This window comes from Drosophila nasuta, chromosome 2R, assembly GCF_023558535.2.
Source record: "Drosophila nasuta strain 15112-1781.00 chromosome 2R, ASM2355853v1, whole genome shotgun sequence".
Lineage (NCBI taxonomy): Eukaryota > Metazoa > Arthropoda > Insecta > Diptera > Drosophilidae > Drosophila > Drosophila nasuta.
In genome coordinates, this window is record NC_083456.1 from 26,538,639 (window position 1) to 26,550,616 (window position 11,978).

Sequence of the window (11,978 nt, forward strand, 5' to 3'; positions counted from 1 at the left end):
GGATTATTGGCTTTGTGTTGTGTCGTCTTTCAGCCAGTGTCATTCGTTATGTACAGGCGAAAAGCAAATAAAATCAAGCGTGAGTAGATAGATATATGTTATATGTGTTATGTAGTAACAACAATGGCATTAGCAGCTATACCACGAAGTGAATTACAGAAATCCTATGAATTTTCTATGTAACAAAATGGAGTACACTTAAGTAACACACCAGCAACAGAAACAGCGGCAGCAACATCATCGTCATCCGCAATTCCGGGCCGTTGATTCCGTTAGATGCTGATGTTGAGGATGGCAACCCATATATGAGTTTTGCCACAAAGGAGCGACACAGTCGCGGGTTTTGCGCTCCCTCGACAACAAAATGAAATGAAGTGAAATGAAATCAAAGGCATCCATCGGCGATGTGTGTGAGTGTGTGTGTGTGTGTGTGTTGCTGCTGCTGCCATCAGAAGGCAACGCATGGAAATAGACACAGTCGACCTCCCATCCTCATCCACTAGAGATATACTCGTATGTACGAGTAGTAGGCAGTCATCCCAGTCAGTTCCGGTTCTTCTCCTCGCCATTCAGGCTGCCAGCGTCAATGATGATGTTTACAGTTGAGCTGCAATGCGAGGCACACACACGCAGCTTGCCACCTGCCCCCTTCAAACCAAACTAGTTTATGGGCCATGTATACTCCTCGCCCCCCTTTTCGTGTACAAGTGATAGCTGAGGTTTTTGTGCTCCCAAAACGCCAAAGTTGTTTACTTTGGCATGTCTCTTCCCCCTCCAATTCAAATCGAAAAGCAAGTTTGCTTCAGTAGATAGTGCGGTTATGGTTAGTGCGGCAGTTGAGGAAGCTCAGGATGTTTTCGGAATTTGGCCCAAATATGCCATAACTATGAACCAAAATTTTAACTACTTCGATTAGCCAAAGACCCTAATTTTATCAGGCTCACAGCGTGTGTGTCCAAAGATTGAAATCAGTATCCCGATTTATGACCAAACGCACTTCATAATAAAGCAAAATATCCGCCGGGGATTACAGTTTAAATTTAAATTGTTAAAATTACATCTGCTGCTCAAACTGAATCATTATTACTATGCGTATACTTAATAAATTAAAGCTCAAATCTAACGCTTAAATAACTCTTCAATACTTGTGTAATTGGCATTCCAGTTTTGCCCACAATTAACTTAACTGCAACTTGAAACTCGGACTGAAATTTTCCGAGCATTTTTTGCATTTTGCGTTGCTGCAATTTTGCGGTTTAATAAACATTTCTGAGCTGTTGCAAACACTCATCTCTTGTTCCAGCTTTTGTGTTTTGCCTTTCCTCTTTTTTTGATTGCCGAGTAATACTGAGAACAACGTTCCCTTTTTTTGTTTTGGAAGAGTCAGAGCCAGTAATCGTGCAAATCATGCTCAACATGACTGCGAAGCTACCTGCTGCTTGTACAAATCGAAAACTGCCCCCCAGGTGGAAGGTGGCTCTGGCTACACATCTCAACAGGTATACGAAAAACCGAAGCCCAACCCACTTGTCCAAACGCTTTTCCGGCCAAGCCATGCAAATGGCAAACGGGTATCCAGAGGGGCACTGGGGAAGGGGAAGGGGAAGAGGGAGAAAGGGATGGAGATGGAGGCAAGGTGAGCTGATTCGAGTGAAACGCCACTAAAGGGCGCAATTGAGAGAACAACAAGCTTAACAAGTTGCCAATGCTATTGCCATTGGCGGCGTTTGGCATTTTGGTGTTTGGCATTTTGGTGTTTGTTCTCACAGCAGCCTCTGTGTGAGTGTGTGTATGTGTGTGGCACAATTCCCACGATTATTTGTGGGGGCCAGAGATACACGTCAATTGAGCACAATAATGTGTCATTTTTGTCGGCTTTGGGTGTTGTGCGCGCTTTAATTGCGCATGTAAATCATAAATCAACAGTTGAATAATTCCATTGTAAATAAAATGACACACCAGCTGATGCCACCTTCCTTCTCCCCGCTCCCCGCTCCAAATGAATTGGTTAGCCAGTTAATATCGATTAGTTTTTTGTGCTTGAGTCAGCCTTGAAAACGGCGGCACTTCAATGACGTTGCCCCCAACCCCAAACCCAAGAGTCTCCACCACAAACCATTCATCGGCTGTCAAACTCGAGTGAAGGAGGAGCTAAGAAAACTATACCCCAAAAACGTGGCCAACGAACGCCACTTCTCTTCAGCACTTCTCGCTTATTTCGCTTTAAATTTATGAACTTGACTCTTGGTTAGCTGCCATCCAATACATACATACAAACACGCTCCTTCTCTATGTTTTTTCTGCTGCTGCTTTCTCGCCTCGCCTCGCCTCGTCCCTCTGATCAGACACACGAAATGCGGCGCTAAAGGTTTGCATGACTACAGGAAATTACCATAATTTCAATTTAAGAAATTAAACGAATTTTGTTGGAAACGCAAAGAGCCCCACACACACACACACACACACACATACACAGTTTGGCATGCCAAAGTAGCCAAGGCTTTAATAATAAAATTGATTCTCAAGACCAAAATGGCTAATACTTAAAGCCAACTGAGACTCTTCTATTTTTTTGCTCCAAAAAAATGCTATTCAAATTCAAATTTCATTTACCATTAAATTCTGCATAAATTATATTATTATGTTAATGCGAAATTACCTCATTGCATTTCACATTGTGGAATGGAAAGATAATATAAATAGTTGTGAGTGCAAATATTTGAGCTAGTTAATTACTTGTTGCAGCTGCGTACACTTTGACATGCATAATTAATTATTATGAATGTCAATCAATATGAGATTTCTATTTATTTTAATGACCTCATAATGTAGAGCGCGTGTGTGATTAAAACGGTTGCAACCAAAAAAAAAACAAAAAGAATTAAATGAGTTAGCAAGCGCAGACAAAAAAATGTTTTAGAAATATGATTGAAATTCAATTCTGTGTTTATTTAATTACATTCATTCGTATAGCTACAGGCCAAAGCTTAATGTCTATCACTTTATTATGACAGTTTTTCTAACATAGCATGACAGATTTGATTACTATTTTCAGTTTTATATAAACACTTTTTTGAGGAAATAAATGAGTTATCAAGAGCAGATAAACGCAATATTATAGAATTATGTTTTAATTTAAATGTATTAGTATTTATTTATTTCTTTTCAATCATTTTATTATTAGAGATATTCTGACATATGTATAACTATTTTGAATTCTGTTGTAATAATTAATAAAAACGAGTTTTTTCTTTTTCATATTTCATTATCTATATTTAGTTCTTTTGTTGAATGTCTTAGATGCTGTTAATTGCATTTAAATCATTTAAATACGAAGCATATAACTAAAAAAAACTTTTCATTACAAAATAGTAAATTCATTTTAATTTGTCAGCCGAAGTGGTCAAGGTTTTAAAAAAAAGGGGTTAATACGTAAAGCTATTTTGTATTGCCCATATGTTTATAAACTTTGACTATATATATTTTTTAAAAGTTCGTTACATTTACTAAGTAGTTTGTCAGTTAATTATCTATCAGATTTTGACAGCTCGATAACTCTAAGCTAGACAACTCTGTGCTGGAATCGTTTAGCAAATTAAAAGATATTCTTCTTAAGGTTCTATAAAAATAATTCTAAAGGCAAATGTGACTGAACAGATTTAAGTGTTTATTAAATAAAATAATAAATGATAATAGAAATAAGTAAGCTCGTATGTTAAGTATAACTTCACACAAAATTTCAATTAGCAAAAATTATGCATCCTCTATAAATTAAACAAATTTGTTTTTGACTACTTTACTTTTCAAATTAGAGAAAACCCGAAATTCAGCAAAGAATTAGAGTTGAAGTTTTGATGCTGAACGCACAGAAAACTTCCACGTGGAAACTCTTGTCAATCACATTGATACGTGCACACATAAACACATTGACACACACATACACAAACACAGCTGTTGACAAAGTTGTTGACTGTATTTTCTGTCATATCACGCCGAAAATTCAACAGAGAGAACGAGAGAACGAGAGAAGAGAGCATGTTGTCAAGCGGCAGTGACAAATTTTATCCAACAATGAAGTGCGAAATGTGCCCGAAAATAGTTGCAAACTTTGTGTTCGGTCTATGCGAACGATGCGTCGCCATTTGGACCAGTCAACGAAACGTGGAGGATTTGCACATAACAATGGACAATGTGAATGCGATTCTCGTTGAAATGGCGCAGGACAAGAAAAAATACTACGACGATATGGATCAAACATTTCGACGATTTCTCGAGGACCAGATGCGACGACGTAAAAAGAAAGTTGATCTCTTTCAGAATATGCGCGAGAACTTTCAAACATCACTCATAATGACAAATAAGCGCACAGTCTGCAGGTTACCCTTTAAAACGGAAGACAATTATTGGGAACTGAAAGACTGCAAATGCGAAAAACTTTTTGAAATTCCGCCAGACGGGTTGCGATCCATTCACAGCGAATATATTACGGATTTCAACTAAATATTGTTTTATTTATTTCGAATTTTCGACAATTTTTTCTATCATTTCGATTGATTTATTGTCGCCAATTGACATTTGGCCATGTTTTATACAAAAAAAACAATCAGTCGCTGCAGTTGTCATATCGAGCCATGGCAATAAATTTTACAGGGTGCAGGATCTGGGTTGAAAACCAATTGAAGCAAAGTGATTGCATTTGCAACCAAACAACCGACAACGGACAACGCACTGAAGCACAGCCTGTTGATGTCCTTGGGGACTCGTGTACATTTTGGTAATGAAAATGTTTATTCAAACTTGCGTCAATGGCTGTGTTTATCACAAATAAATATCAATCTACATAAATAAGTGCTGGTAGCTACAATAAAAGGGTATGAGTTGATACAATGCATGCGAGAGTCTACATACATTGAACATGTCATTGTTCGACAATTTGTTTAATGACAAAACTAATAAATCAAATGCTTTGTCCCGTCCATTACATTCAATTTGACCAACTGACGTCAGGCCAACGAACGAAAACGAAACGAAAATGTGTAAAGTAGAATTTGGAAATGAGACATAGATGGCGCGACTGTGCACCGATAGTACCGATCGATAACACGATCGATTGTCGCTGATCCATTTGCTGGATTACAAAACAGAAGTACTTCTCAGTCAACGAAGGCCTTAAAGTTACATTTTAATTAACTTTATTTAAACACAAAAAGTCTACAACTCAATTCCAGCAAATAAATTAAAGCTACAATCTTTGTGTGCAGCAGGTGAGGTAAATAATTTATAGCAAATTGTGTCATGCACTACGATAAATTTGATGTGGCCATACAGATATCAAATTCATTTAAACTGCAACAGCACTTTCAGAGATAAACTTTGCGTTTTGTTTACTTTTCATCTGTATATTCTGTAAAATGTAAGCTGAAACAAGTGAGACAGGTAAAGTCGAGTTTCATCGACTTTGAGATACCTTCTAACAATTTTTTCATGCATATCATTTAAAGAAAAACGGTTTTTGGTATAAAATTGTATAATTATATACTAACGACTTTTAAAATATACTATAGAATTACATAAAGAACCACAAAAGGTCACATTATCCACTAAAGAATTTAAGGTTGTGAAACTGTACCCGATTTTTGTCTTGTTATTTAATTTAAATTTAAACCTATTTTGTGAATCATAAATATTATGAATATTTATTATGCAAAAAATGCAAACAATGTTTTAAAATAATCTTCTTATTTTTTAGAAAGGAACTTAAAAATTGTAAATAATAATATGCGAGTTTTAACGCTGCATTTATTTTATCTAAATCTCTATCTTTTATATTCTCAGAAATCTATAGACTCATCGAATTTTTTAATTCAGAATTTTTCAAGTATTTTTATAATATCGGAAAGTTGTATTCTAGTTTTCTGTTCACAGCAACCAATAAACAGTATATTATTATCTCTGTTAACGCAGATCAATAATAAACCTTTTGTAATCGGAAATATAATACTTTCCCGTCTACTCTATTATAAAGCCGTATAAAAAACTGAAACATGTGTGTGGAATCTCTTTGAAGTCCCAGCTTATTTGTTTTAATCGCAGCACAAATGTTTTGTGAATGTTTTTTAAGCTGGGATAAAAATGCAAAAATTGAACAATTTCTAACCGTGTCAATTCATCGAGTTTGGCAGGTAATAAATAACCAAACCCAGCAGGGAGACCCAAGTGCATCTTTTGTAGCTTTACAGCTGCTGACGTTCGATTCGATGGGAGAAAGGAAAGAGGGAAAAATGGAAAAAGGGAGACAGCTTAAAAGCAAAGAATGGGTTGACAGTAAAAGGGGCTTTCAAATGAACATAAATTGAGGCATGCAACAGCAGCAGTAGCAACAGCCATGGCCAGCGGAAACAATGCAAAAATGTCCGTTAAATGGCAGGACACAGTTGCGAGCTAGCTTGTTGGGATCGTAATTAAAGCCAACTTGGGTTAACGAAGAGAAATGTTTGCAGCCATGGAAACAAACAAGAAACAAGTGCGACTGTGGCAGCTGCAGACAATTTCTATTTTTCTTTTTTTAACTGCTGCTGCTGTCTTTTTTTGTTTACATCTTCTTGTTTTCCTCACTTGACTTTTATTTGAACTTGCATTGATATGTGTGTGTGTAACATGAGAGGGGGAAGGGGAAAGCTATGGGGGTCGCAACTCGTTGACTGCAGTTTGACTTCCATTTGCACCGCGCCTCTTGTTACCTTTGCAAAAGTTCTTTTTCTTTTTTTTACGTTTTTACGTTTTTTTTTTGGCTTTTTTTGTTTGTGTGCATTTCTTGTCACAGGGCAAACTGCCAAATTGGCCTAATGGCGTTAATGCGAATACGAGCCCTGACTAAACCAGCAACATCAACGGCAGCCAGCAGCCAGGAGCTTGGAGCCAGCTGACATCAAAGGTCATTACACAGGTCATCACTGGATGTTGCCAAGCAATCTTTTTTTTTGGGGGGAAGGAGCAACAATAATACAAGTTTGAGTGCATGCAACTCGTTTGATAAATGCTGTTTGTGGCGGCGCTGAAAAGTGTCCAAAGTATTTTCCTTCCCGAAAATAAAAACACTCGCGGTTTTTTCACTATATATAATTAGTTTATTTAGACTTGGCGGGTTATTATTGCGCACAGAAATTGGGGGGTTTTGTACCGATTTACAATAGACGAGATTTGTAACTGACCCATAGAAAAAAGCCGACGGCATTTCGGCGATCTATGCTGAGCGCGGCTCAGCGGTGGTGAGTTGTGGGAGAGAGATGCTGAGAGCACTGGAGCTTGAGTGCATTCTTACGCACTGAGCGCATTGCTAGTGAGCGAAAAAGCTTTGAGTGCTTTTCGGTCGGCGGAGCGGAGGTGTGCCTCTCACTTAGCAATGCGCTCGCATCAACATTCTCCCCCCCTTGCAATATTGGGATTGCAACGAAACACCTAGTAGCACGTGCCGGACAGAATCCAGCCCAGCGTGGAATTCTGCGCCATAGGCAGTCCGCCTTGGCCCGGGAGGATACCCGGTAGCACGACATCAGGGTAAACATCAGCCCCCAAGACTGCCGAGATCGATGCCGAGCGGAACCAGTCCTTGTCAGCCAACACGAGGTTACTGAAAGAACTGGGCCCGGCTGGAGTGACAGTCCTGGCGGGCGTCGTTGTATGGAGCTGCGGATCAGTTTTGAAGACGACCTCCCGGCTCATGGGTGACGTCTTGGAGCGCAACGTTGCCGTGCACACTCCTTCTGCGCCCACGCGAGTGATGGAGAGGCCCATGGCCACTGCCATCGACTCGCTGATGCGGCTTACAGGACAGCACGGATCAATGAGCACTCGCGCCTCGAAGGCCGTCTTCCCCGTGGCTAGCCAGACCGCCGCGGTGGGGAGAATACTGACTCCCTTGCACTGGAGTAGTGCCGTCAATGACAAGGCGGGGCTAGGCACGGGCCTGGTGTGTGGGGAAGTGGGCCGGTCCATCCGGGATGACGATGGTCCTCCTCTGGTGGGCGCCGGGTGGTCGCGTCGGCCCCTCGGTCGTCGCGCCAACCGCTGCCTGGGTTTAGGGTCTCGCATGTGCAGCATGGAGTGGTGGTCCTCACCACAATGCCTGCACCGTCCACCGCTGCGGCAAGTGCCCCCGGAGTGCTGATGAGCCAAGCAGTTGGGACAGTACTTATTTACAAGTACTGCCCGGAGCCGCTTCTCTGGCGTCAGCTGGGCAAACCGTGGACATTTGCGCAGCGCGTGGACACCGCGGCACACCCTACAGCGGAACGAGTTTGTGCCGGGAGGCACATACTCACCCCGCTGAGGGGCGGCCCGGCGAGGCACGGAAACTCCGCGCGGAGTAACCAGTGCCACCGGTGCTGGAGAGGGCTCGGACTCCATCGGGGCGACTTGCCTCGGCGGAGAGCCGGCAATCGGAGGCGAAAGGAAGCGCGCTGGCGAGAAGAGCCCTCGCAAGCTCACTCCGTCGGACAGGGTGCAGGATGATCTTCTGGAGAACGCCATGGTAAACTGTAATGGGATGAAACCAAAAGGCGAAAAAACAAAAGGAAGAGAAAAGAACAAAAACAATAGATTAAATGAAGAACATGGCGCGGGATGAATTGCCTAAGCCGGAAGAGGAAACCACAGGATAGTGGATGGCAGTAGAGAGAAGAATAGGTGACTCAGAGCGCGTGTCCCGTAGGAAGGAGGACCAGCTTTGCAACTGGTCGGCGGAAAACACCACGACACGTCTGGATGTCAACCACACGGACCCTTTCATCAGCGCCTGGGCAAGCGGTCAGCACACGCCCGAGGCGCCATTCTTGTGGCGGTATATTCTCCTCTCTGATGACCACCATGTCACCGATTTGGAGATCGCGTGAAGGTGACTGCCACTTATTCCGCTTATGCAATTCCTTCAGATATTCGTTCTTCCATCGCACACAGAAATGCTGATGGAGAGCCTTGAGCCGTTGCCAGCGGTTGCGGATGGACTCCACATCCTCTCTGGACTCTGGCTCCGCCATGGAGAGTAGCGGACCCCCGATCAGGAAATGACCGGGAGTAAGTGCCGCCAAGTCGCTCACATCCTCTGACATAGGAGTCAAAGGCCGCGAATTGAGGCACGCTTCAATTTTAGATAGGAGGGTGGAAAGCTCCTCGAACGTATGTTTTACGGAGGAAACCGTCTTGTAGAAATGCGTCTTGAAGCTCTTGACGCCCGCTTCCCAGAGACCCCCCATGTGAGGGGCACCAGGTGGGTTGAAATGCCATGCAAGACCTTGATGGCTGTGAGTGGTGACAATCAGGTTGCGGGTGCTCTCACAAATTCTTTGGAGAGAATGGAGGAGGCTCCGACGAACGTTTTCCCGTTGTCAGAGTACATGTGGAGAGGGCACCCGCGCCGTGCCACGAATCGGGAGAAAGCTTCCAAGAACTTTTCCGCTGTCAGATCCGTGGTCGCCTCAAGATGGATTGCCTTCGTGCTGAAGCACACGAAGACACATACGTAACCCTTCGTAATCTTGCAGCCCCGTCCGACGTAGCTCTTGACGTCGAAGGGACCGGCGAAGTCTACTCCGGAGTTAGTGAAAGGTCGCGAAAAGTCGACCGGGCGCTTGGGAGATCACCCATCAACTGCGACTGGAGCTTGCGGCGATGAATCACACAGGTCTTGCATGCACTAATCACTGTCTTCACCAAGTTCCTTAGCTTGGGAATCCAGAACTTGGTTCGGACCAGCCGCATCACCAATTGGTTGCCTCCATGGAGGGAGACTTGATGCGTGAAGGAAACCAGGAGGCGTGAGAACACGCAGCCGAACGGGAGAATTATTGGATGCCGTTCGTCGTAGGATAAGGAGGTGGACGCTCTTACGCGTCCACACGAACGCAGGACACCTTGCTTGTCAAGGAACGGATTCAAGCTTAGGATATCGCTTGACCCGATTAGACGATTATGGGACCGGAGGGAAGCACACTCTTTCGCGTATACCCGATTCTGAGCCTGTACAATCAGCCTCTCTTGAGCTTCTGCAAGCTCTTGAGAGCTGAGCGTCTCTGGAAACGAGACCTTGGGTTGGCGGCAACGCTGGGCAAACCTTCGCACATACGCAAACACTCGGAGCGCTCGATCGAACCTGGAGAAACGGTCGAGGAAGTCCTCACATAGGACTTGCGCCGCATGGACCTTCACCGCTCGACACTCCAATTCAGTATCGAGCCCAATGACCGGTGAAGGCCACTGCGCTGGTGAGTGCGTCAGCCATTCGGGCCCCTGCCACCAAAGGCGACTGCCCAGTAGCTCTTGCGGCGAGACACCGCGGCTTGCCAGGTCGGCTGGATTGTGTTCGGAACGAACATGCTGCCAAGTGCCATTCACCGAGTGAATCTTGGCCACTCGGTTCGCCACGAAAGTGGTCCACTTGCATGGCTGCTTGTCCAACCATGCCAGAACGATAGTGGAATCTGTCCACAGGTACGTCTCAGCGTCGGGGTGGGAAAATGTGGTAGGAGGGCGGCGGATAATTCTGCCAACAGGAGAGCTCCGCACAGCTCAAGACGAGGTAGAGAGACCGTCTTGATAGGTGCAACTCTAGTCTTCGCTGCTAGAAGGCTCACAGACACTTGTCCACCTGTTTCCACACGTGCGTAAAGAGCGGCTCCATACGCGCTTTGAGAGGCGTCGCAAAACCCGTGGAATTGATTTTGCGCCGGGAGCGTAGTTGGTCCATCTAGGAATGCGGATGTCCTGCAAGGACGAATAGTTCCGCAGAAAACTGATCCACTGCTCTGTGAGATCCGCCGGTAAGGAGTCGTCCCAGCCGATTTCTTGCTTCCAGATTTCTTGCATAAAAATCTTGGCCCAAATGACCACAGGAGCAAGCCAACCTGCAGGATCGAACAACTTGGCGATCTGCGACAGCACTTCTCTCTTACTGAAAGATGGTTTGGACACCATCTCGGCGGTGACGAAAAAGAACTCGTCGGACGTGGCCCGCCAACGAATGCCTAGCGTCTTTGCGACACTAGCTTCGTCGATCTCGAGGAAGTCTGCACAGAGCAAGTGATCCTTAGGGATTCTTCTCAGCACATCTTTCGAGTTCGAGGTCCACTTACGCAAAGGGAACCCAGCACTCTCGAGCGCTGTTCGAAGCTCATCTATAGCAGACACCGCAGCCTGCTTAGTGTGAGCTCCTGCTAGGACGTCATCAACGTACATATAATTGGCGATGATGTCACTAGCAAGGGGGTACCGGTCGCGAACATCACTCGCAAGCTGATGCAGAACGCGGATAGCCAGGTACGGAGCACAGTTCACTCCAAAGGTGACTGTGTTGAGTTCAAAGTCGCATAACTTCTCGTCTGGAGTACGGAAGAGCAACCTTTGAAACCGGGTGTGGTTGGGATCCACAAGGATTTGCCGATACATCTTGGTGATGTCAGCGTTGAAGACGAACTTGAAAACCTCCATTTCAGGATTTGAATGGTCAGGTCGGATTGAAGGATTGGCCCAGTGTGGAGGATGTCGTTCAGACTCTTCCCGTTTGAAGTCGGGCTGGAGGCGTTGAATACAACGCGGAGCTTTGTGGTGGTGCTGTCGGGCTTGAGAACAGCGTGGTGCGGCAAATAGTAGTTGCCGGAACTGGATGGGGGGACTTGAGTCATGTGACCCAAATCCAGATACTCTTGAATAACGGAGTCATATTGTTCCTTCAGAGAGTCGTTCCTCTTTAAACGGCTCTCGTTTCTCAGGAACTGAGCGAGAGCGATAGCCCTCGAGTGACCCAGGTCAACGTGACCAGGATCGCGGAATGGGAGCGTGACCATGTAGCGACCCGTTGAGGTTCGCACGGTCGTGGCGTTGAAGTTAGCCTCACAAAAAAGGTCAGATTCTTTTGCTGGGCTAGCCGGCAGGTCCTCTACCTCCCAAAATTTGGAGAGGAGTTCCTCCAATGGCGGAGTTCGCTC

At 44.5% G+C, this 11,978-nt stretch overlaps 1 protein-coding gene across 1 annotated transcript; it reads left to right on the top strand.

Annotated features, from left to right (window-relative positions):
• The first annotated feature begins 3,907 nt into the window (after window positions 1-3,907).
• Window positions 3,908-4,810, top strand: LOC132785905 (uncharacterized). Its single transcript, XM_060792218.1, has one exon. The coding sequence runs from the start codon at window positions 4,036-4,038 to the stop codon at window positions 4,498-4,500; it is 465 nt and encodes a 154-aa protein (XP_060648201.1). The 5' UTR covers window positions 3,908-4,035; the 3' UTR covers window positions 4,501-4,810.
• The last annotated feature ends 7,168 nt before the right edge of the window (window positions 4,811-11,978 follow it).